This window comes from Anser anser, assembly GCF_964211835.1.
Source record: "Anser anser genome assembly, chromosome: 5".
NCBI lineage: Eukaryota > Metazoa > Chordata > Aves > Anseriformes > Anatidae > Anser > Anser anser.
In genome coordinates this window covers 38424884-38451220 of record NC_139725.1, presented here as the reverse complement: position 1 = coordinate 38451220, position 26337 = coordinate 38424884, and the positions used below count along the sequence as shown (strand labels likewise).

The 26337-nt window shown below is 39.6% G+C and overlaps 3 protein-coding genes across 6 annotated transcripts in view; 2 read left to right on the top strand and 1 right to left on the bottom strand.

Moving 5' to 3' along the window:
- The first annotated feature begins 3136 nt into the window (after positions 1–3136).
- On the top strand, positions 3137–7636 carry TSSC4 (tumor suppressing subtransferable candidate 4). 2 transcript variants are annotated; one of them, XM_083838818.1, is made up of 3 exons: positions 3137–3617; positions 4438–4510; positions 5591–7636. In XM_083838818.1, the coding sequence occupies exon 3, from the start codon at positions 5669–5671 to the stop codon at positions 6698–6700; it is 1032 nt and encodes a 343-aa protein (XP_083694944.1). In that variant the 5' UTR covers positions 3137–3617; positions 4438–4510; positions 5591–5668; the 3' UTR covers positions 6701–7636. The 2 variants fall into 2 exon arrangements, with proteins under 2 accessions (XP_083694944.1, XP_083694945.1); XM_083838819.1 differs by lacking the exon at positions 4438–4510.
- A 140-nt stretch (positions 7637–7776) lies between these two features.
- Positions 7777–26337, top strand: part of KCNQ1 (potassium voltage-gated channel subfamily Q member 1) — a 409094-nt gene continuing 390533 nt past the window's right edge. The window contains exon 1 of the mRNA XM_083838814.1: positions 7777–8193. Coding sequence (XP_083694940.1) covers positions 8138–8193 — 56 coding nt within the window. The 5' untranslated portion in view covers positions 7777–8137. The remainder of the gene's footprint in view (positions 8194–26337) is intronic.
- TRPM5 (transient receptor potential cation channel subfamily M member 5) overlaps positions 8145–26337 on the bottom strand; it is a 54442-nt gene continuing 36249 nt past the window's right edge. For 2 of the 3 annotated variants that reach the window (XM_083838807.1, XM_083838809.1), the window contains 10 exons: positions 24473–24731; positions 23086–23204; positions 22416–22548; positions 19857–20031; positions 17084–17252; positions 16252–16430; positions 14794–14926; positions 12722–12794; positions 11581–11671; positions 8145–10079 (listed from right to left, as the gene is read on the bottom strand). In XM_083838807.1, coding sequence (XP_083694933.1) covers positions 9979–10079; positions 11581–11671; positions 12722–12794; positions 14794–14926; positions 16252–16430; positions 17084–17252; positions 19857–20031; positions 22416–22548; positions 23086–23204; positions 24473–24731 — 1432 coding nt within the window. In that variant the 3' untranslated portion in view covers positions 8145–9978. The remainder of the gene's footprint in view (positions 10080–11580; positions 11672–12721; positions 12795–14793; positions 14927–16251; positions 16431–17083; positions 17253–19856; positions 20032–22415; positions 22549–23085; positions 23205–24472; positions 24732–26337) is intronic. The other variant, XM_083838808.1, reaches the window with a different exon arrangement.

Here is a 26337-nt window from a genome sequence, read left to right as displayed (position 1 = left end):
ATGCAGTGTCAGTTAATGAGTTCCTACAGGCCATGTTCTAACAGAAGGTCTGAGGATTTTTAGAGTTTTAAGAGGTTTTTCCAAAATGTTTACTTCAAGGCCCTCAGCTGCTACGAATGACCTCTTTCAGCTCTTCTCTTCTGCTGTTAGCATCAGGCATGCTGTGGCAAATGATAGAAAAAAGACTCAAGATTTAGAAGGGTTTTTTAGTAAAAATATTCTGTAGCTAAATCAAAATGAACAGTGGCTCCCAACTGCATTTGTTTCTTTTTAAAATTTGAAATAATTGCAGAAAGCATTAACTTTGCAGGACTTCACTTCCCGCTCATGCATGCAGTGTCTCTAGCAGGAAAGCGTTTCACATTCTCCCTACAGGTAGGCAATAACTTTGTTATTGTGAAGAATCAGGTTGATACAGACCTTCATGATCTGCCCTCATTAAGAAAACTCCTTTCCACAGGAACTGGTTTTATGTAGTTATCTTAGGGGGAAAAAAAGCACCAACATGGATAAACAGCACTGGACTAAATCCAAACTGCCTGCAGGTGGGCCAAGACCAAAGGAAAGTGCAAGGTAAAAGAGGTAAGCAAAGTTCTATGTAGGAGAGAAGCAGTGTCAAGCACTCACCCCACAGCATTTTGAGGCTATTTATAGGCTTTTCTTCCCTCTGCTTTTACCCGTTCTGGCTTGGTGCAACTGCATTCTCCTGGCAGAGGAGCATGTGGTGTTCACTACTCTGCTTTTGATTTTTGCCTACAGGAAAATGCTCCTTTCCTTCCCCACTTCCCCTCAGGAACTCCAGCATCAGCTGAGCATGGCCACACCAGGCTTCCACCCTCATTCTGGGTGCATGTGATGGAGAAAATGCATCTGATTGCTCTGTCTGGCCTGCAGTGCCTGCTGGGGAATCGCCTGCCAGTTTCCTACAGCCCCAAGGAGAGGGGCAGACAGTCTCTGCCAGACACCCACCCCAGTCTCTACGCACAGAAGCAGCAGAAGCCTTTAGTGCATGGGCTGGGGCCAGAGCCTGCCGGTGAGCAGCAGAAACAGTTACCGGATAGAGGCCAATGACAGATTTATTTGCAAGAAAGGAGCACGAGGCTCCCAGTGCTGGGGCTGAGAATGGTTTGCATTTTCACACACAACTCCCCCACAGGGGGATGCGCTGGCTTCCTGCAGAGGCATGGGGCCATCTCTGCAGAGGAGTCCATGTACTGGGCATGGTGTGCTTGCTTGGATGATGGCCCGTGCTGCTGCTCAGATCTGCATCCCAGCCTCCCCACCCCTCTTCAAGCCACCTTAGTTCACACTGGCAAGGGGGAAACGCTTTACCATCTGTTCATCTTCAGTCTGACTCATTATTTTTATTTCAGCTGTCGCCAAGCAATAGCGAAAATCCCAACACACCAGCATAACCACCGGTGCAAACTGTCTTGTTCTCAGCAGAGAAAAAAGCAGCTCAACCCTGGCTCTCTGCAGTGTCTGATACTCATATTCTGCAAAAAGACAGGAAGGAGAAAAAGGGTACAGACAGCTTCTGAAGTAACCTTGGCCATCAACAGTATCCTGGCAAAAAAAAAAAAAAAAAATCCATGTCATACATTGCTTGTCTCCACCTTACAAAAACAGGGCATGCCACCACTTACTGCACATCTTTTTCTTGCCTATTCCTCATTACCCTCCGAGTCTAGCTGCTGGTGCACCCCAACACCCCAGACCACATTACACAGCAGTGGTAGCCTTCATCCATGGTTTATGCTTGGCTTCCCTGTCCAATGTCTTCCTGTGCCTGCTTACTGCCCTCTTCGTATCTGTTCCTGCTCACCTGCCAGAGGACTCTGTTTTCCTCTCATCCTCCCTCCAGCCAGGAACCTATTTGTACCTCTGTGCTTATACTATATATGTATATACATTTAAGGAAAGGCTCACCAAATGGGGAAACACCTCTAGAGCTGCTGTTTTAAAACTACAGTACAGCTCCAGGCAGACGCAAGACATTTTGTGCTAATCTTGCTATTGCTGCCAAATGTATTCCAAAAGGCAGCCTACATTTCATAAATTACTGTAGTTAGCAACACTCCAGAAGGCAAAAGGACATATTTTAAAACTGACAATGCAAATGAAGTGGCTGCAGTTTACATTATGGATGACTCACAGTGAGGCCCCTCTTAAAGGGATTTGGTGAGCTTGTCTCAGACACAGACACAGCATCACCTTTAGCACATCCATCTGCAAATAAACCGGAGATGCAACAGGGTATAGATGACATGGGGGGGGGGGGGGGGGACGGACACAGCAACATCAGGTGAGGTGAAGTTGCACAATCATTTGTTTTTTTTTGCTGCAAAATGATGGTACAGATGACGGGCTTTGTTTATAAACAAGACTTACTGCAAATCAAAACTTTGCATGTTGATCTCTCAGAGTGGGGTGAGCTGCTGACGCAAAGCCTTCAGAAGCTCATCCCCTCTGCAGTCATTATTTAATTCGGGCATTAATTTAATTCCATTTAATGATGAAGTCCCAGGGACATGCAACGTAGAATGAGACTGGGACCCGGGGAACGGGTGGGGATGAGCCCTGCAAGCTGCTGTAGCACAGCTTAGGGTAAACAAGCTAAGTATTAAAGCCACTTGGGAAGTATATTTCCACTGTAAAAGTAAACTTTTAGCTGAACGAAGGGGAAAAAAATCAGGCAGTGTTGGCCAACACCAATAAAACATTTTCAGGCAGAATTCCACTTCTCAACGCACACACAAAAAATGTTTTCTGGGACAGAAAATGGAAACTTGTTTCTGGCTGGACACTGGTTTTACGCCCCTAGTGACTTGGGGTTTTCCGGATAGAAAATACAAATAATAAAAAAATAAAGCCTGCACTTCCTCTGAAATTCACACTGTTGCCAAGCCCTAGTGTTCTGATGAGGAAAAAAAAGCTCTGTTTGATGTGTTCTTTTCACACTTTTTCGCGGCTGCCCCCTTGCCGTGCAGCACAGCGGCGGAGCCACAGCCGCCATTTCGCAGCCCCCACGGCCACGGGGCAGGGGGATGCCCCACAGCCAACCCCGTGCGGCGCCAGCGGCTCCCTATTTCCTCACAGAGTACAAAATGGCGGGCGGCGCCCGGCGCGGTGCACCCTGGGAGCTGTAGTCCTGTCGTGCCGCGGCGCGGGCAGAGCGAGTCGGCGAAGTTTTTGCTCGGGCGCGGGCCCGCAAAATGTCCCCCAGCGCGGACAACACGGGAGACTACAACTCCCAGGATTGAAAAGGAGCGAGGCGGTGAGGAGAGGGGAAGCTCCCTCCCGCTTCCCGCCGCTTTGCCTGCTGGGATTTGTAGTCTCAGCTCCGCGGGCTGCAGCGCTGCTTCGGATCGAAAGGACTCAATGTCCCAGCGCGCCCTGCGCCAGGGCCGGGGCCGCGGCCTGGAGGAGAGGGCCGGCGCTGTGAGGAGGCGGTGGCGGGCCTGTGGTGCTGGGGGTACGGAGTGCTTCCACCCCCGTAGGGGCCTGCGAGCCCCCTGGAGCCAGGCCGGGATGGCAGAGCCCGACCGGGAGCTTGCCAGGCAGGGAGCCGCCGTCCTGCCCGAGCCGTGCTGCCTTGGCACCGCCGCAGCGAGCCTGTGAGTCCGTCGGGCGTGCTGCGAGGGGCAGCGTGCTGGCAGGGTTTGCGCAGAACTCGCCTTTCGGGGTACCTGTCCGTGGGAAGGTGCCCGGTTCGCGGCCGTGACTCGCACCGCCGCCTGGAACCGGCCGTTTTAGCCAGTGTAACTTTTTAATGCCTCTCTGGAGTCCTTGCTATTTCTTCTGTCTGTTTTAAAACCAAATGTAAGGATGAAGGGATTTCAGGTGGCGTTTAGGGGTTACACTGAGGGACGTGTTTCCAAAAGCAGCCGTTAATCCCTTTGCCAGAGACAGCTAGGCCTTACACAGATCACGGCACTCCGGCTCTCAAATTTTTTTAGACCTTTCTCCATATTTTAATGCTTCGTGCCAGTCCATCCCTGATTGCGAATATGGCCTTTCCTTGAAGACATCCCTGTGGTATCCTTCATCTCTTTTCCTGCAGTATTTATTACCTGCAATGCATGACTAGCAGTTTGATATTTTCTCAGCTTTATTTAACACAGTTCATTTACTAATTGTTTACTGCACCTATAAATTCCAGTTTTATTTTTTAAAAGCCCCTCTTCTGCTCTACAGAAGAAGGCTTGGCAATGTGCATGTGGAGACTGAGTAAATACAGCGCTGCCTGCCTTATTAGGTTGTGTTGTTCTTTTGCTAAAATCCAGGAATATTTGCACTCTTTTATGCTAGCTTGATTTTGTGTCGGATTTGGAACTTGGTTCTGCAGCTCTGGATGATTCAGGGAGAAGGAATTATTTTCAAAACTCATTTTAAAGCTACATTTCCAGTATCTTGATGGAAATGTTTGTTTTCTAGGATGGAAGTTCTGAGATCTTTGGTGGCTTTAACTGACCCTCAGGAGGGGAAGCTGGCTCAGTCTCAAGAGAAAGTGAGTGACCAACAGACTCCCTAGGTCTGTTTACTGCATCGTTTAAGAAGAACCGATAATTACACAGCTCAGCTTAATCTAATAATGTATGAGAACTATTTCCATAATTCACATTTCTTGGAGCTGAACCGAGGTGTGGGTTTGCCAGCTCTGTTTCTCATTGCTTAGCAATTGGTGGTGTGATCATCGGCCTTCCTGGTTCTTCAGGGTTTCCTTTGAGCAGGTGGCAGAGTGATTTAGCCTGTACTGGAACTCAGGCTGCAGATCTTGGTGTCTTTTTATTGACTGAACGGCTGACTCTTGCTGACCCTTGGTTACACCCTCCCCTTGTTTCCAGTGTGCTAGTGCAAGTACGGCGTCTGCAATTAGTTTTCTTAATCCAGTGGGATTTGTTTCTCAAGCTAGATTACCATGTGATTGCAGGAATCTAGTAGTAACATGAGAGTTTAAAGCCAAAGAGGGAGCGGAGCTTTTACTTTGTTGAAAGCCATTGCAAAACTGTAGCAATGGCTTTAAACTGACAACTATAGTGACACTCTACCGGCTTCTCTGCCGCAGACCTCAATCAGCAGTAGTGCTGTTCATAATAAGCACGACATGATTACTGGGGCAAGAGGTAAACTGGCAATAAAGGATTGCAATGGCTAAAAGAAAATGTAAGAGATGTAAGAGATTAGGAGGTGTTTCTGTGGATTTATGCAGTATGAGAAATGCAGGGTGTGATTTAGAGAGGTCACTTCTGTTCAATGGAAGATATGTGAGACTGTTACAGGGTAATCAGATTTGCTCTTCATGTACATCTCTTAGTAATTGGTCCTGCTGTAACCTTTAATGAAATATGGTGTGCAATGCTATTTTCGCTTACTTTGTATTCTTGTACCTACTCTTGTGCACCTCTTTAATATTAAGGTGCATTCATTCCATAAATAATGTCTTTATTTCAAGCAAAAGTGCTTAGGAATCCCTGAAGTACAGCTGCTTGTGATATTGTAATAACAATTATTTTGTATGGCCTAGAATGATAGTCATACATGTGATTCTCATTTCACAGTTGTATTTTCATGCTCCTCTGTATTCTAGGTATTAAAGTTGCTGGGCGTTTGGCAGACCGTATTTGCAGCCATTCCATCAAAGCCCTCGGTGGAGCGATAGCCCAAGATGGGAGATCAGGATGCTGGTGAACCCTTCCTGGGCATAGTGGCTGGGGCCACTGACTATGAAGGAGCTCTGCCCTCTGACACAGTGTCGCTCAGCGATTCGGATTCTGATGATTTGGGGCTAGATGAAGCAGAAGTTGATACAGTATCTCCTGAGGAGCCACCTATAGAGGATGGGGATTACGGATCAGGGGACACCCCTGACCCTTCAGACAGCAGTCACAGATCTCCTGTCCAGCCGTTTCATCTGAGGGGCATGAGTTCTACATTCTCACTCCGTAGCCAGAGCATTTTTGACTGTCTGGAAGAGGCCGCCAAGTTGTCTGTGCCCTCAATGTCTGAAGATAATGTTGTTGACGGGAGGTTTAAACGTCCTTTACCTCCAACTACTGTGTCAAGTAATGTGGTTCCAGAAAGCCCTGGAAAGTCAACCAGACCGGTGCAGGCTCCCAAAATCTCTCCAGTGGTGCCTGACTACGTGGCACACCCAGAGCGCTGGACCAAATACAGTCTAGATGGAGTTTCAGAGTCTAGTGATAAGACTAACAGGACAGTAGCTATGGAATTTCTAGAGAGCTTGAAGAAAAGAGGAGAGGAACAAAGCTCAGCTGCCCAAGATAGTTACACCCCATACTTCAATCAGGATCCCTCCAGCTGTGGAGCTGGGAGGATTGTATTTACCAAACCAGCAAAAAGGGGTGTTGATGGACTAGAAAAGAAAATAGCAGCCGGGGAGGGAGATAAGAAAACCGCAAAAACAGGTCTGAAAGGAAAATCTCTGAAGACTGATGACTTGAGGGATGACGATAAGGTTGAGCGGGGGCACTTAGATGGTGGAAGTAGAAAGGCAGCAGAGGAGGAGGGGTGCCTGATGGTGGGGGACCTGAACACAGAAGGTAAGCTTAGTGCAAGGTTTAGTGGTGCAGCTGAAGAGCCTTTGGTAGAAAAAGTTGGATTCCATTGCAGTAAGAAGAGGAATAGGAAAAATTTCCGACCCAAAGTAGATGATGAAGGGGAGGAGGAAGAGTCCTGAATGATGGAACAAATTGGAAACATCCAAGAAGTTGTATCGTCTTTGGATATGCTTGCTGTTTTTTCTTCTCTACCTATATATATATATATATATATATATATGTATCTTTTTTGGGGTCAGGAACCCATGTTACGGTGTTTTGTCTAACGGTTTGCATCATAGCCACCCAGGACATTTTATGTTGTTAGAAATAAAGCTACCAAAAGTGTGTTACAGACTTCTTGTTAGTGAGAAGTCTGTGGGCACAGGATCATTGCACCCTAGCAGAAACAACTGTGCTTTGTTTGCTTGAGCAGCTCCCTGGGGTTTGCTCTGGAGCTGAAGTTATCATGAAAGAACTGTTAGCTAAAATGCTGCAAGGCATCTTATTTACTCCCAAGATTTCAAGCTGTTCCCAAATCCTGTAGAATCCTGGAACAAAGGTGATGAGCTCCTCATGTAGAGATTTTTAAACAACAAAAGTAAAACCCAGTCTTCCACTAGATTTGATTTCTCCCAGTCTGTGCTGAAGAGGGAAACTTTTTAAAAATATACCCATCATTGCTATTGAGAGTGAAAGAACAACATGCCCACTTGTGAGTTTGGAGGGCCCAGGTGGCAATTGGCAAACAAAGTATTTTTAAGGTGGTCTTAATATTTAACTGCATTGGTACATTGGGGGGGGGGGGGGGGAACTGCCATGTCTCCTGCAGACAGGTACAACTTGGAAACATCCCAGTGAAGACACACTCTGGACAGCTTCAGTTGTTAGTTAGGCAACATCTTTTCCTCTTAGTGGTATGATGTGATGTGATGATTTTTGGCCTGTATATCTGTTTATCTTTTCCAGGTGGCACTGGTTCCACATTTGTTTGTGTGGATTTGATGGGAATTGGGTATTTGTACCAGAACTGGATACTTTTTTATTCTTTGGGATTCAATAAACTTTTGGTTGTAGCTTGGCTTCTGCATCTCTTTGGAACGTACTGATATTAATGAAAATGGGGGAGTTCTAACAAATACTGTGTGTATTTGAGAATTGTTTAGAAACTCTAGAATCTGTAAAGTTACTCTAAACTTAATGTTTCATAAACTTTTCCTCATCTTAAATTTTAGATTCTAAAGCTCAGTTTTTCAACAATTTGGTGATTTTACAATAGAGAGAGAATCACCTGATAGAATGAATATGATCATAATGTCACGTGCAGTAGTTTTTCATATATAATGTTAATAAGTGGATACGTGTGGTTTTTTTTCTATAAATAAGGCTGAAAGATTAAACACTTTGAAAGGTTTTATTATTTGAAAGTAATTCAGTTCACTTTGGACTGACTTTTACCAGTATTCTAAGTTAACTAGCCGCAATGTTAATATTTATAACCGTAATGAAAGGTGACTACTTCAGAATTTGTGATATTTTTTTTTCTTGCTAGACTGCAGTTGTTCAAACTCCAAAGGATGGTTGAGGAGACTTCTTCCCCTTGGGTGGGATGTCAGCACCTTGCCAGTAACTGGTAGGCCTGAATCATCTGGGGGGCTGTGTTTGATTAGATGCATTATTTATTAGCAGAAGTAGAAAACGTAAAATGAGTAACGTGCCGTCTTTTGCAATTCACTTCTTAATTTTAAAAGAGATTGTATTTGATCATGAGAATCCAATTCGATGCATGTTAATTAATGGTTCACTGCCAAATACATCAGTTATTCCAGTGCACGTGAATGGGACATAACAAAAATTCCAAGCAGACAGAAATTGGTTTCCAGTGGGTGATGAATGTACCGGTCACAATAAAAACAGGAGCTGTTTCAGAAAGGAAGCTGCTGTGAAGAGTATGGTGTGCTGTGGGTTGTACAGTGTGCATTATTTCCTAACAAAAAACTTAGCTTTGTACACACCCGCTGGTTTTGTAACTTCTCCTTTGCCTAGGGTGATGAGCATTTAGCACAGTACCAAAATTCATCACTGTTAATGTCACCACTAAGGTCTGGGGCACAGCTGAATAAGCTGGAAAAATGCCTATTTTATGAAGACATCATAACGATTAATTTCTGTTAATAAAGACTCATGTTGGAAAGGCATTTTGATCAGATTGGAGATTTTTTTTTCTCACCTCTGTATTGAGATACCTGGCAGTAGAGAAAGTTTCCGTGCAACCTTTATTTGTGTTGTATAAGAGCTGTGTTTCAATAGACGTGAGGAAATGAAGTTCAGTTGAAGCTTATCAGAGTATGACCACAACCTGTTACTTCCCCCTTCCAACACTGTTTATGTTAGTCCAAAGAAATCTCCCACTACAGGACAGTAGTGAGATCCATTTTATTTGTGTATCTTTTCATACAAAATTAAAGTAAAGCCAGCTAACATTTGTATACTTAAAAGGTACATGCCAAGTAAAGTAATGCAAAAAATGGCCAGCAGTCCAAATTCTCAGTTTCTAGGAAAATTCTTGCTTTATTTTTTTTCTGAGCTTTGAGAGAAAAATGTTGAATAAAATCAGAAAAATGCTTGGCTGTAGATGCGAGGGCAAGGTGTCTCATAGCAGTGAGCTGACAGCAGGTACCGTCTGGCGCTAAAACAAAAAAGCAAGCAGCAGGGGCTGGGGGTCTGACTGTGGGAGGGTCACCTGTTTTGTCTTTGGAAACTGACTGCAAGCTACTGAAGATCTGAGGACCATGTGATGAGTTTCTGGGGACGAGTGAGGAGCGCTTTAAGGAGCAGTTGGAATATCTCAGAAGCCAGACTAGAAAGAGAAGATGGTAAGTAAGTACAATCATTTGAGGGTGATAAGAACTCTAGGAACTGGATGCATTGTAATAGTTCAGTATCCCAGGCCCTTTCTTTCCTGTGGAAACTTTCTTCAAATGCAACTTGTAAATGCAAGCTTGCTTTTTTGGCCCAGGAAGCGGGTAGGGTTTTAGCGAGGAAATGATTACCTTTTAAAAGGGAAACTCCCTTGAAACGAACACAGAAATGTAGACATTGGTGGTGATGAAAGTTTGATTGAGGGTATGTAACTTAGAGAACAAAACACAGACTATATAGAAAATAAGGTGGTAGTCATCGTGGAGGGGAGTATTGGATAAATGACCAAGAAACATCAGGAGGGAAGAAAGTCCAAGAAGTTGAAGAATGCCCAAGAAATCCTCAGCAGTATTAAACGTTAGCAGTGCTTGACATTAGGTGTGAAGATACCATCAAAGGCTTTGAGATTTGGGTCTTAGGCCTTCATGAGAATAGGATTTTATTTCTACAGTAATTCAGTAGGGGAAAAAGTTTAACTCAAAGAAATGAGTAAAATTTAATTATCAATGTACATGATGTCAGCCTCAGATGGATCTGCATGCTCTTCTCTTTCACCCATTTCTGGCAAAGGCACTTCAGTGTTGGCATTCATCAAACCTAATAGGATTGTTAAAAAAAAAAAAAAGTTTCTTAAAAGCTTTAGGACAAAGGTTGCATAACAATAATTACTTAGGAAAATTTAAACGTTGAAAATAATCCACAGGAAGATCATACCATAGGTTGCAGTACTTTGTTTGCTCAGTAAATGATAAAAACAGGTTTCTTTTTCAGCTGTGTAAATTTCAGATTGATATACAGTTACAGTTTTAAAATATCTGGGGAACATGCTACAGGATAGTTTGTCTTAGTGGAAAGTTTATAATGAAGCAGTGTATCTATGTGCTTTATAAACTTCTTGCAGAATTAAGTCAAATCTGAAGTTCTAGTCTGAGAAGCTGGTTACTGAAAGCTGTTGTAGGACAAAGCTGCAGTTAGGATCAAACTTGATTGTTTATCAGTGATCTTCACTGTTTAGTGTATAGGGAAAATTGATAACTCCTTTCATTGCTTTCAGAATATAGTAGTTTGCTATGCATGCTGAGTTAGTATGAAATAAAATATCTTTCCAGCCTCGCTTTGCTACATCTAAGTCTACAGTTTGAATTTCATACCTGGTTAAGTATGTTCGTAATTCCTCCTGCAGCTGGGTAAATTGCAAGCTATTTATGTTTGTTATGCCAATGGTTTGCTACAGGAACCTCAGACAGATCTCATTCCCCACCTCAACCCCCATTGAAATAAATAAAAAAGGACAAGGAAAATAATTGATGGGATCCAAATTACCTGTACACACCTCCATTTACTAGAGTGCTTTGAGGTCTTGTCATGCCAAGACTTAGCTAGGTTTCCAGCTACTTTTTTTCCCACATAGTACCTGTATGTTCTGTTTAAGGGGTTTTTGATGTTATTTTTGTGTAATGGATAGCTGTTTCAATATCTACCTATTACTAATTAAGAAAAATATCCAAAATATTTATTGAGTCAGATATCCTGCAGTGGCTGAGGCATAGTCTGTTCCTGACTCTAATGTTTTAATCTCCAAACAATGAAGCTCCGGGACGTGGGACAAATTCTTGACTGACACAAATAGCTGCAGCTCTGAAGGCAAATGAGTTGCAGTGATTAAAACAAAGTTGGAGGGGTTTTTCTGTTTTATGATTATTGTTATCTATAGTAAATGTTTTGGTTATACTATCTCACTGACTCAAGAAACCCCCAAGATACAGTCCTTTCAAGAAACCAAGTGGCAAATAGGTGTTTTTCTACATCCTTAAAGTTATGTGAGATCATTCTAACTTGCAGTGAATGATGGTCCATTCCCCAAAGCTTTTAAATATATTTTGCAAAAGGTAATTTCTTCAAAGTATTCATACTTCAGAATGTTTGTTGCTTATATTGCAACTTCCTCTAGGCATACTCCTTTGCAGTCCTTATGTGGTTCTTATCTTTTTTGTCAATTTTTTAGTTTATTTTTAAATAATAGTTTTATTTTTTTAAATAAAACTAAATTGTCCAGCTGCGTTAATTATTTTTTTTCATGATGATTTTCAATACTTACGTGTATAGTCTGGAGCTGGTTGGTTGCATAAGAGGTTGCTTTTGGTTAAGGCATCTGCCATTGAAGAGATAACAGTTGTACAGTAGCATATCTACAAAATAGGTAGTGATTTCTACATCAGTTAATTTTCATAGTTATCTGTTCTTATCCATTCTTAAATTTGCAGGAAAGACAATGTAGGCAGCAGCATGAAGCAACATCAGAAATACCACGTGACTTTTTTATTAGTTTAAGAATTAGATGAGGTGACTTGGAGGAAGATCAGTATTAAATATCTTCCTTTTTTTGTGAGTATATTGCATTATCTCAATCTAGCACAACCTTATTAAAGCATTTCTTGTGTGTTCCCATTAAACCTGTATTTGGTTTCAACATTGTTCATGGAACAGCGTGACTTTTTTTAGGAAGCCATAGAACGGATAAGAAAAGGGAGGGAAACTGCAATTAAGATAAACAACTTTCAGTGAGGCCAAAATTACACTGAAGAATTCTAGGGACAAAGAAAACAATGAGAGTTTTACTATGTAGCACATGGTAATGCTGAGCATTTTCATACTGCTTAACAAATGTTTGTTTCACAGATCTGTCACCAAAAGCTCAAGATAGGGTTTCCTTCTATTATTTATTTATTGCGCATTTCTATGCCAGACACTTCCTTTTAAGAAGCTGATATGTAGTATATAACGAAATTAGAAAAACTGATGTCCAAGAAGATTAGTCTCTGTCAAATCAGACAGCATATGGGTATTTTCAAAGTTGTCATTTTTAAAGTAAGAAAAGGTTGGATGAAAGAAGAGAATGGAGGGGGGAAGATCAAACATTTGCCTCCAGAGGCAGCCTCAAGGTAAGAAGTGAACACTTCTCAAGTAGGCTAGCAAAATAGAGCAAGAAATGCTGTATTCCACTTTCTTTTTTCTATAAGAGGTTAGAAATGTTTCTTTATGTAGTTATCATTACAGATAAAACAATAAGGAAAATGAAGTCACAATACAGATCCATTTCTCCATCCCTTTATCCCTGAACACGGTACCAAACCACCATCAAATATTACCAGCAGTGATTAAAAATGGCCACACAAAAAATGAAAGGAACATAGTGAAATCCTAAAACTGATATAAATGCCTGCAAAGCTATTACTTACCTGGGATTCTATAACTTTAAGCCGCCTTTCTTGTTCTTTCAACCCACTAAGGTATTTAGACAAGTTATCCACCCTGTGGAAACAAAAATGACGTGCTGAGTGAAAAGGAAAGGCCTCAGATGAAATCCTAAACCACAAAAAACGAGTAACTTACTATGTCTTCGACCCCTTGCTTGCAGTTCTTTGCTGCTGGGATATCCCAGAGCCCCCTAAAAGTTTTATCTTTTTCAAGGGTTCCTGTAAGTATTTACTGAAAAGAGCAGCATTTCTGTCATACCTCTCCCATGCATACCGCCCAAGGGCTCCTCATATATTCATACAGATTAAAGCAGCCGCTCAGTCCCTGCTGCTGTGGAAATTAAGGACTGCAGAAAAGAGCCATAGGTCCAGCTCTGTCTTTCTAGTCCTTTATTAGTCCATCTACGCCGAATGTAAACTGATTCTAGCATGAAAATTTATGCCATAATATTTATTCCATTAACACAGGGCTGATGAGCCACTTGATTTATTTGACGTTTCACTTTCAGACACTGATTTGATGTTCAAATCCATTTTTCCACACAGTCCAAAGGGACCATGTGGAGAACTTGAATATGGTCCCTCCAACTCAAATTGTTCACACATCTTCTACATCCTTTACCTCTTCTTCAATCAGTTTCGTATTCCTAGCATCCAATTCCCCAAAGGCTCCTCAAATCCCTCTCTGCTTTGTCCTAACTACTATTTAAAATTTTCCCTTTAATGAGTCATGTTGCACTCAGGTCTATGTGAAAAGGCTCTTGCTGGATGTATCTGATGTATTTTGGATTTGGTTTAATGCAGAGTTCAGTGAATAGCTTTTGGAGGGTTATGTAAGATTTCAAATACACAGGTAAGTTTGCTGACACCTAAGAGGTAAGATTAGTGGTGGTCATCTGAACCTCTTTCAGTCTCTGCTATATCTGAAATCATGCCCTTTGTTTAGAAGCAATTACATGCTTATTTATTGCTTGATCTAGGCAATTAAGCTATTGCTCATTCTTAGGGCCAAAATCCTGCATTTTGTCAGTGACTTGCTTATGAGAATTAAAGTTAAAACCAAATAATCTAAATTATTATGAATGTAGAGTCTGTTAGATTAGAGGGAGGAGAGTATTTCCCAATAATATACTCAAGTAGGCTGGTCTGGACTCCAGGTATTATGAATTAGATGAATGTTTTGAAAGGCAGAGCACAGAAAAATAAAGTTCTGAAACCTTCTTGTGCTGCATTTTCTAACAACTTTCACACCCACTGTGACTCTATTTGAAATCAGTTTTATTGTAAGAGGAAACACCTGAAACAGGTGTTAAAAGCTTCTTCAAAGAAGGCGGCTTTGTTGTGTGGCTTTTCGTATTGTCTTAGATGTTTTAGTTTTCCCTGTATGTATCTATCTTGTGTCTCACTTAAAGGAGTAAACTTCCAAGTAGTAATTTTGCATTTTAATTCATCAGAATACTAAACCAATTTAGGTGATATTCCTATTGGGAAGATATTCTAGAGAAATATTTAAATGGAGATCCAGTTAATAAAATCTAATTCTAGAGATCATGCCAGGAATTTCTTGTGCAAAACATTAGTCTTATGTCATAAAGCCATAAGTAGTACTTCTGTATCTGCAAGCTCGGATAATTCCAGAGATTTTAAACAGTCATTCGAAAGTCTAAACCTCTTTCTGTTTTGGAAACAACAATTTCACAGGACTTTGATCAATGTTTTGTTTCCAATACTGCTGTATTCCTACAGGGGATGGAAGTACATGCTCTGCAGTACAGTAAAGGAACTGTTCTTCCGTCATTTCTTTATGAATATGATTTTCATTTGAGCTTGACTGCAGGTTTGCCTGGAGCTTACAGGTCTGTAATTGTATGTACTTCAAGAATGTGAAAGACTCTTCTCATTATTGAAGTGATGATGCCTTGTCATGTTTTTCATGCAATGAAGAACTGCATTCCATTTGGTCTCCTCATATAAGTGTTACAGTACCTGAATATTTATCTCATGCAAATTTGAAGACCTGAAAGGTTCACTTAATATGGGTCATAATAACATACTTATTAGATGTGGCCTTCAGCCTTTCTTCATTGCTTTCTTTCCTTTCTTGTTCAAGGTTTACAAGATAATTTTCTTTTTGCACCAGCTCCCATGTTATGATTTTTTGATCTAGGCCAACTGGAAGATCTCTTTCTATAGGGGGGAAAAAAGATATTAAAAATTATATTTTGCTCCCTTTTTCCCTATATTAGTTTTAAGTAATGAAAGGCTGCTAAGCTAAAGAAAAATCAAATATTGCTTTCCCATTGCAGGAGTGACAGGCTATTAAAATTTATTGTAAAATAAGTACTTTCTACACTTTTTTTTCTTGTGATGGAAGGTCATTGACCTTTTGCAGCTGGATAAGGGTCCTGAGGTTTCTGAAGAATAGCACAGGCCAATTTCAGTGATTCCACTTAAACTCATTTAGGACATTACTGGACTTCTCACATACTGTGGCCCCCAAGTGTTTAATGAACAAAGCTTTACATTCAGATACACTTTATCATCTAAGCTTCTTTATTAGAACAATTATAAATAGGAAAGAAGAACTGCGAAAAATCCCTCCGCCTTAAACTGTAAATCTGTTGGCTGTTGTCATCTTACAAAGCAAACTAACTGGCCCGGCCAACAGAAGAGCTCAATTTCAGAGGTAACTTGAACATACCAGTTTTGTATCTTCCTAAAGTCTGGTAAAAGAGCACACTTGCTGCGTGCTCCAAATACTACCAAGCTTAGACCCTGATCAGGCAGGTACTTGCTTTCTTGGAGGGGAAGAAGCTTCAGCAGTGTGCCTTGATAGCCAGAAGGAGGGTGTGTGTGACAGGAAGCTTAGTCTAAGGGCTCTGAACATGAACAGTTCTGCTCCAAAGCCCATTATCAGTCTGTGCAAGAGGAGGAAATAGGCTTGTTATCAGACACCATTAAACTAGATATACCAAGTTTGCAATCACTATAGGAAGCCTCTAAATGCCTTCTGTTATTAGTTAAACTTCATCCTCCTTTTTAATGACAGCTTTTAAGGGGACCACCATTTCTCTAAGTGTATTCTCTTTCTCTCTCTCTCTCTCTGTAATCTGTGCATTGGGAAATTCTACTGATCCCAGCAGATTTCGGACTTCATCTGCACTTTCAGGGTTGTCCATTTTTCATTACTAAAATTTAAGAGCAGATAAAATAACTGTTTATGATTTATTCAAATTATACATTTGTTTTTCTTCAGAAATCAAATCCCTTCAACCAGTTTTGTATCATAACTATGTTGCACAGAGAAAGGCGTTGTGGGAAACTGTTTATAGTACAGGCTACATTATAAACCTTAATTTGTCATGTGTATTCTCCTGGCACTTTTTGGTAAAGATAATGAATTATGGCCCATAGCTTATGGAAATCTTACTTGCTCCTCTGTTTGGTTTATGCAGTATACCCTCAAAAGAGCATCAGGGTCTCCAGTTTATAGACATTTGTTAGCTACTTACCCAGATGTTCTTTTTTATGTTCTTTTTTGTTGAAGATTATTCTGAGAACCAGAGTTATGTGGTTAATAATGATAAATGGTGGTGCTAAGGCAGGCCGTCCATGATATTCAACAATCAGGTTGTAGCGCTGAAGCTTCCAGAAGATGTCTGCATTGCCCTGAACAACTTGAAAAGTGTAACTGTAGAGAAAAAATTACAGAACTGTTTTTATCTCAACAAGCATATCATTACAAATACAAAACAGCCCCAAGTTTTCTTTAATAAAAGGAACAGGACGGTCAGCAAGCAGAGTTAATTTAAACTAAAGATTGTGCAAATTTTTAGATATTAAAATAATAACAGTTTCAGTCGTCAAATGTTAAAGAAATACTAGTGTATTTTTTTAAAGAAAAGAAAGGTAATTCCGATTCACTCCTGCCACACTGGCAAACGTGGAATATCAGTTCTTCAAACAAATCAGTCATCATTAATCATGTTGACATTAAGTTTCCCCTTTGTGCAGATTATCTACTGTTAAGTCTGCCAAGTTTACAGCTGCTTTGCACCTGTGGACTTCTACTGCAGCACAGCCAGGGATCCAGACCTTGTTATGCACGTTTAATTGAATTTTTATAGTAAAAGATGCTTCTTTTCTTCTTGTCTTTAATGTGGCTAGAGTAAAGAAGATGACGACTTACATGATCATAAAAGTCTACCTATCAACCCCCAAATAATATTAGGAAAATTGCTGTTGGCCAGTCACTTTGGAACATGCAAGCAATGTAGTAAACTCTGGCATTCAGCTGAACTTTTGCCATCTCTTAAGTCTTAAACTTACTGAAATCGCTCTTACCTGAACATAGCAATCAGGAGGTTCATAAGGAGAACGTTTGTGACTAGTAGGAAGATGACCAACAGAAGTATGACAAGCCAGTTGGCGTAGTTGTTAGGACATGATGGTGAGTTGTCCTTCAGAATCTGCAATGGATTAAGTGTACAGTTCCGGGGAAACACTCGTGATGCTGCAAAGAGGGGTAGAGAAATAAATAGTTTTGACAAATCCTACTGCCACACTTATTTCTTAGAGCAGAGACAAAAGTTTTGCATTTTGGTGAGGAAAATCTCTTATGTTCAACAGAGAAGGGCAGGAATTACAAGTTGTTCCTGAAGTTTAAGACACTATTTTATAGTTATTTCAAAGCAACTAAAAACTTAATTGATATGTCTAAACATGTCATCTTTCAAGAACTATTGACATGGATTGTTGCATATGTTTAATACCTTTTTCTGTTAGGTACAAATCAAAGATGATGATACTGATTATTAAAAGGAGATCTCAACTGCATATAAACAGCATAACTTTATTCATAATATTTTGCAATCATTAGAGCTTAAGACCAGTATTGTGGTAGTATGTAACTTTTGCACTGCCTTTTGTTTTTGAGTAGCAAGCAGGAATGTAAATACAAGATGCAAAAGGACAGTTCTTTGGCTGCTTGAACTACTGAGCTAATTCTTGCAGTTGAAACATCGCTTATGTGAACTAATATCCAATGTTGCTGATTTTGTGAAAATGCATGTAATCATATCAATTCAAACTACCTTTGAGTTTTTAGTAAATGTTACCTCCCCATATATGTCTTCACAATCCTCATGACAGTATGCATGTTAGAGGAGAAAAGTAAATTTCTAAATTAAAAAAAAAAAAGTAATTCCTGAATTTAAACCACTGCTTTGTACCTCTGAGCTTGCAGTCCAGGTTAGTAAGAATGGTGCCACTGCATCAGACTAGCAGTCTAGCTAGCCCTATATCCTCTCTCCAGCTATGGCTATAGCAAGTTCTTACACTAGCCTAGCATACAACAAAACCAGTGGCATTTTGTTGGGATATTTCCTCCAGGTCTGGGAATTTGTGGCTGAAGGACTTGCCCAGGCAGATAATTTGTATTTAATAATGGTGTAGGAGGATTCCTTGATTAATTTCTCCAACTGGTTTCTCAGTCTATGCACAATTATAGCATTCAAAGCATCATACAGCAATTAAATGGCTGACAGTTATGTATGCAAAAAAAAATCTCCTTTTGCTTGTTTCATTTGAAATCATTTACAACTTATGGAGGAAAAGATAACTACTCTCTATTGGTTATACTCATATCATTCATCTAAATCTTCCTACACTGGGCTTAAGAATCATAGGTGTGTTTGTTTTTCAGGAAGTTCTATCATGTAATGAATTAAATCCACAGATTTAAAGTAGCCATATTTACTTGTTTGTTCTCTGTTTTTTTCACCAATAATGCCTTTCCCCACAGTCACAGGTGATCTTATTCGTTAATGCAAAGAGTTATCTGAAAAGTCACTACAGCTGTCACCAGGCACATTACCTTATATTTATCTACACTGAATTTCATTTGATGCTTCATCCCTCAGGAGGGTCTTCCACAACTCTTAGGTGTCAGCTTTAGTCTTTACTACCCAGTACCTTTGTTGCATCAGCAAATATTGCTGCATTCATTAACCATTTCCTTTTCCATATGTTTTATAAAGATGTTGAATAAGGTCAAGAGCATCACAGTACAAGTGACTCCCTTCTGGAATTTGTCCATGTAATGTATTTTTTCCCTGTCATCTAATCTGTTATTTATGTATGTGAGGACACCTTTTGGACTCCCAATGGGAAGAAACAGACACTTCTAGGGGATATTTTATCTGACCTATTTTCAAATGAGATTAATCCTATTCCAGAAATATTTCTTACCAGTTACTTTAGTGGAAGTAAGAGTGACTTCTTGTGCTGTGGATGCTTACACTGTAGGCATTTAAAGCTAAGTGAGATGAATCATACCCCTGCTCTCTTGCCTCATTCTGACTTTAGCTTTTCCAAGGCATATGCCTTTTCTTATTAAGCAGGGTGAATATGGAAGAATGCTTTCTAGTTTGCTGCCTATGGGATTTTTTGGTTTCATCTACATTACTTCAAGTGTAAATCCCACTTCAGTACTGTCACTGACATTCAGAACTGTTATTCTGGCTAAATTCTGTGACACTACATCAGACTTCTTTGGGAGATGACCTATTCTGCATTTTACCTGCTTCTCTATCAGAAATATTGCCTCTAAACCTTTATGTCCAAACATTTCAATGTATTTTGATTATTTTTGTTGTTTTGTTTGAAATGTAGCACAAATACAATTACTAGCTTTATTTGATTGGGGCAACTTTAACTCCAGAGTAAATAAATGCTCCAGAGGAATATTTATTCTAAAACACAAGTGTTTGCTTATGGGCAGAGCAGTACTGCTGTAAAACTGTCACATTAAACAACTGCCAAAATATATGGAGATGTTGTTATTACAGTTTACACAAGGGTTGTTTGGATCTAGGTTAAGCTGAGCAGAAATGGATTGAAGTGAAAGAAGGAATGCCAACCTTTTTCAACTGCAAATCCTTGTGTGAATATTGTAGACAGCTTCTCTAAACAGGGCCAACCCCCATGTTCTAATATAGTTTCACACTATATGTTATCTTCATTTGCAAATGCACTATTTATATCATAGTAATGTGAAAGCTTTGGCTAGGGAAATATGCACTCAAAGATGGTAAAGTTAGGGGAGAATTTTTCTCACTGTCTATTTCATCCAGTGGAATCTGGCCAAATATCTGAAGGTAGGGACGATAAAGCACTCTTCTGAATATCCACTCCACTCGGTTGTCATCAGGATGAAGCAGAGCTTGAGTTGTCACACCATAGGCGATGAGCCATACACTCAAGAAAAACAGAAAGAAGAAAACATCCTTCATCTAAAAGAGAAAAGGGGAGGGAGAAAAGGAGGACAAATGACTGATAGCATAATCAAAGAACAGTAGCTTGGTATGAAAACTGTTCAAGTAATTGTTTCTTTACAAGCTTGTTTAGGTTAAAGGAGGTGGAATACAGTTTCATGCACAGGATTTCTCTCTTGACCTTGCTGTTACCACATTGCTCCTGGGCCATAACCAGCATTTTTGTTTGTTAGCTAGTTTAGATAAAGGCATATTTTTAATTTAATCCTTGCTTTTCAGTCAATTAGTGTTTAAAAATGAAACATTTTATCTTTTAAAGTAATCTGTTTTAAATGCAGATTTTCTGTGAGATCTCACAGTACCATTGAATGTTTAGCTGTGAATTACAAGAAGTCTGCTGCAGCAGTCAATCGTGGATGACAGCACTCATTGATGAATTCTGAACCATGGATAGGGCAGACATTGAAGACTGCAAGGACCAGGTAGCTCCTGTCTTTGGTTTTCAAGCTAAGTAATGCATCTGAGAGATTATTTTCAAGACTTTCTGCTTTTAAACACTGTATTTCTCTACAGAAGCAGAAGTAATTGAATCCAAAAGCACTTACTTAAAAAAATCGAATATGTATTTCAAATGCAGTAATTTTTCCCTGGTGGAAGAGGAACACTTCATCCTCTTCCCATCTAATCTGACAGAGTTCATTAGGGACTGTAGATTCATTTCAGTTAGATAATAGGATTGCACAGTTACTTAAAAGCATAGGCATTTCAGACCTCCAGGAGGTTACTACAAGTTCCATTAAGAATTATAGTACCTAAGGCAGGCAAGACATAGTTCATGTCTCTCTGACTTTCACCCATCTATTTTGTTTTCTGGATGATTTCAAGTTTGTCAGCACTGCAGGACTGCAATAGTGTCACAGTTAAGAGAAAACAACAGTATGTCTGGAAATATTTTTTCCTGACTGTAGTCTGTCTCCCTGTAAACTGACATTGGACTGCCATTTTAACAGCTAGGAGACTTATTTCAGCAATTCTGTATCAAGGTTAAAAAGGACAAAGATGGTAAGACACAATCTTGTCTTACTTCCCTATTTAAGGGAAATGATCTTGCTTGAACCCACCTCATGAACCTTTCAATAAGATATTGTTTACTGAAGTCAATTTCATCGTTCTTTCCCTTGATATAAGGCTCAACACTGAACTACCGAAGCTAAAGTATTGTGTTGGCTTGGATGGCGGGAAGATGAAAGGTCCCGTTTTACAGTTTTGTCTAGGCCGTTTATGTTCTTATTTGCATCTTAATCCGTGTGTTATCTCATATGACTTCAGATGCTAACGTATACATATCACCATATTTGTTCTGGGCCCTGGTTTAGTTTGGTACGCTGCCAGGAAGGGTTGGGAGCTGTAGATCTGCCTGGTTCTCTTAGAGTAAAAGCCTGCTAATGCTGTAAACTAGATAATGTACAAGAACAAATATTTATTTGCCTTTTACCCTTTAGCTACTCAAAGCAAATGTCATGTTAGAGTTTCAGTTATTGCATTTGCAGACAGATCTAAATAGCTTGGTAGTTACGTTTATTCAATGTATAGGCTTGTTTAGACTGTAGAGCTTTTACTGAGCTCTGCTTTGAGTCACAAGTCAAATATTTGTAGAATCTATGATAGCATTTACAATTAGATGAACTCCTATTAATCAGTTACCTTGAGCTAATTGGCCTAGAGGATTAACATGCCTAAATAAAAAGCTGTTTCAATGTTCCAACCTATACCCAAGCACAGTAAATATAGTCCTAATGTCTCATTTCCTGCAGGAGAGTGGTAATAAATAAAAATCTTTCATCATCATCTTCCAACATATGCTTACAAGGTGCTGTTTTCATTGTAGCTTAGAGTTACAAAGTACAAGTAAGAACAACTTCTGTGGGAAACTTGCAACTATCAATTTTCTCAGATTTTTTTTCACACTTCTTGCAAATAATGTAATCTATTTCCCAAAGCACAGCAGAGCCATTCAGTAAATGCCCTACCCTTCTGTAAATGCCCTGTTGTCTGTCTGAGGTCTTTGCTCCAAATGCACACAGCTTGTGAAGTAGGAGTAATAGCAGTGTGTAAGACACAGACACTACTCCTGATTTGCCAGACCAAAGGGTAAATGATTAGCTGAAGTACAAGGATTAGTAAATTGAGGCTAACTTAATACGCTACAGAGCTCTTTGGACGGATCTATTTGAAACTCACTACATCTAATTTTCATGATAAATAAGGCAATATACGCAAAATGACAGGCCTTAAAAATATAAAGACGCATTATAAACTGATTTCCTTTGTAAGGAGAAGATTTCCTGTTCTCCATGTTTTACAAAGTACAAGTATTTATCTGAGAGAGACTGCACACTTACCATCCTTTCCACAATTATGATTTTTGGTCCAAGCTGTTTGTGAATTGCAAAAATGTGTATAAGTCTAAGGGTAAACACCATAAAATCAATGGCAAGTATTGTGCGGCCAGCTTGAAAAGTTGAATTCAGCATCCTGAAGAACAAATGAAACAAAATACCAGATTTTAGCAAGAACTGCTGAGAAGTCTCTTCTCAAATATTACACTTGGTTTCCAGGCATAGTCTAGTTAGGAAAAGGCAAGTGCTTCAGGGTTGTGGTTGCATATGTCACAGTCATTACAGCTGTAAGAAAAACGTAATATAATATCTATACATTAGTGAGAAGTAACCCAAAGATGGAGAGACACCAACTTCTCTGTCTCAGCTGAAAGGAGACATTAAAACAAAACAAAGCAAAAAAAGTGATTAAAGTGACTAAAAGTAAATGCAAAAAAAATGAGAAGCAGAGCTTCTCTGTACAGGTGTTTGAATATACCAATATGCCTTTTGTGGTCTCTGCAGCAACATCTTCAGTTAAACAGAAATTTAGAGGCTTTTATTGCAGAAACTTTCTTCAAAATTTGTAATTGTCATAGCCTGACCTCACACGCACGTGAGACTATCCTGTCAACTGGCATACACAGCCCATGCTCCTGAAGCTGACCACATCACATAAAACAGATATATATACCTGCAGGTTACCCCAATTATGAAAAGGAAGATGGTCACCATATCACATTTATTCCAGTTATCCTCTAGATACAGTTTGAATTTCTTCATTAAATTTGTGTCTTCATCTGTAAAGAAACTCTGAAAAAGAGAAGCGACCATCAGCACTGATCTGTTTCAAGTTTTGCTATTTCATTGTGAGTTTTAACGTTGTTCCTGTTTCCCTTTTGTCTTTCATTGCAGAAAGCAAAAACTTCCCAGTGTAACAGGAAAAAAAGCTTGAAAACATAAGCTCAGTTTACTGTCTTAAAACACACACAAGAAAGAAAAAAGTACAACCTTCTTAATCTTGTGATATTTTAATAAGGTCTGATTCAAGATGTGAGCATTCAGACTGTTAAAGAATTTAACAAATTTCTGGTCAATGTTCAATTTCTAGATAGAGCTATCTAAACAGCATGTACAGATTTGACATTTGTACACTATAATTGTGAGTGCACATTTGATAATCTAGGCAAAGAGCTGTCTTAATAGGCTTTCAGCCTAGCACTCCACTTACAGGTTTATAATGAAATATTCTTTGATCCAAATATTTTCTCTGTGCTTTTCTGTTTATGGCCTTTCAGAATAATTTCAAATAACTTGTAACAAACTGGGAGCTCCTTCACTATCCCCATTGCTTAAACAACAAGCGTCTATTTGTTCTTTCAGAGTAAGTGTTTATAACTGGTTTTTAGTCTGAAGAGGACAGTTTTATGCACCCACAGTTGGCAACACGCTAGCACCATTGTTCACACATTATTTCAGTTGTTGAACTGAGGATATTCCAAGAACAATAATTGGGGGATTAGTGAAGTCTCTTTGTTTTCTTAAACAGGAAAAGCAAAACAAAGAGAGATCTGCTAATGTTTTCAATGTATAAATATTTTCAAACAAACAGAAGTAATCTGAATTCATTAAGTCTTTTTTTTTTTTTTTTAACAGTCTCCAGCAGGGTAGAAAACTCTGAAAATATGGATATATCTGCTGCACTTCCAGGTGCAGCCTGTAACTTCCAATTTATGTTAACTGTGGTGGGAGGTCCTAGTTCTGGGGAGTGAAACCAGACAGATACTTCATAAAGTGAAGGCCACCTGGCTCTTAGCGGCCCATTTGGCTATTGGCTACAGCTGGAGCAAGCACGAAAAACAAAGGTGGAGTTATAGGCTTATTAGGTGTAGGAAAAGGTCCCTCTGGGAGGGAGAGGTGGAGTATTTTGAATAAGGTAAGATTTGTATTTCTTTTCTGTGCAAACCTGCACATGAGAGTTGAAATCTTCAAGTTTGCACAGTTTATGCAGTTTGTAAATCTATTTGAAATATTATCTCAGGGTTTATTGCATTGCTGTTGAGATGCTGAATGTTACTGACCTGTCGGATTTCTTCTAAGACCAGGGTAAAAACCCAGAAGTAAAGTATAATTTCTTTAACAGATGGACCCTCAGGTGGAGGTGGTTTAAAATCCAGTAAAAGGACATAAGTAAACAGAAACAGAAAAGCAAAATACATTATAACATTTCCCATAAATACAGTTACAGGGGCACTCCAGAATTTTTTCCACCGAGTAAACAAGAATGTTGCCCACGCTGTGTTTTCAGAAGGGTTCTGCTTTTCTAATTTACCATTTCCTCTGCAAAACAAAAAGAATATAGGCTTGGTGACAATCTCCTAAAATAAGTTCATGGGAATAGGCTCAGTATTATTCTATATAAAGCTTCTTTTAAGACAGTAACAGGCAGATGCTGGTAGTGGAAGGAGGAAAGCTGTGGAAGTCAAAGCAATCATGTTACCATAGCAGAAATACTTGAAATCAAAGAGAAAAACGAAGATGTATTAGGCTTAAATGTGTATACTTGGTATTTCAGTTTTGTTGCATTAATTTGATTTGCAACTTCAATGTGTTTGTACTACGTGTAGTATGAACATTGTGCAAATTGTCAGGAAGAAGGAGAATTTGGCTAGTTGGTCTTCATCATCCAAAACAATAGGTAAGAAAAGCAAATAGCTAGTGTAAGTTTGCAAGTCAGATCTTATTTTGGTTCTAAACATTTCCTGTAACGGTTGTATATAGAAGTTGTCATTGCTGTGACTACTTGAGATGATTATTCTTTTTGACCTAGACTCAAAAGTGCTGAATCATGCTAAATGTGTTTCTTGACTAGCCTCGATAGAGTCTAAGAGAACTACTGAAGGAATACTTCAGTTTACATAACTGTCCACACTGGTTTCTTGTCCTTTATGTTTAAATCAAATTGCAAAAAGATCACTAAAGAAGCCTTTTAGTAAAAAGCTGAGTTCATAAATTATTCATAAATGTAGGCTTTGAGTCTTGTGGAGTTCCACACGTATTTTGGTAACTGAAGGGAGATTTGACCTGTACATCTACTGTTGTTTTTGCAGTGTTTTGGAATATGAAGTGTTATCTACTGGCAATGGAAATTACCCTGTACAGAAAATGCATGTTCCTTGTGTTTGGTAGCAATCTGATCTGATCTTAGCATGAGGTTTTGTTTCCACATAAATTGCTCATGTCTGTAAGTTAGAAAGTTAGGGATGTTATTGGATCCTTTAGTTTTCTGAATCTGAGAGGAATGATTCCTAACAAAGGATATGCATGCTAGATTATGCTTCCCCCTGCCTCTCCCCCTCCCCCCCCCCCCAAAAGGCAAGCAATGACTCTTCACTAGTCTTTCCCTTGACATTCTTGCTAATTATTAAATATACTCGTTATATGGAAAAGTTTCTCATCTCCAGTCTTTTCTGTGTGCCTGATTCTACCCTGCCTTTTGATTTATGATGTTGTAAGAGACATTCCCATGGTAACAGGCTAATATCATAAACAGATAATTGCAGTTTTACTGTAAGATGCTCAGATGCTGAAACAAATCTGGGAGGGAGAGCCCCTTTGTTAAATTAAATCTCTAAGATAACAGCAATTGGAATGCACAACATAATGACCAAGAGTCATAAACCATACCTCACTCAGGATATGAAAGGACTTTATAACATTACTTACAAATAGTCCTAAGAGGCAGATGTTTGTATACCTATTCTACAGGTTAGAGAGGGAGCAAAAAGTCATGATTTTCTTCAATATACCAGCAGTTAAATGCCAGAGCTAAAAATAGAGGCTAATAATTCTGACTTGGTCTAGCACTACATACTGTGGACTGTGTTTCATTAGTACCACTGTCCACATATTTCCGAAGCTCTCTTCAAACCATTGAAAAGCCCAT

Coding starts and splice junctions, on each gene's coding strand:
- TSSC4 (XM_083838819.1), top strand. CDS start 5,669: ATGGGAGATCAGGATGCTGGTGAACCCTTCCTGGGCATAGTGGCTGGG.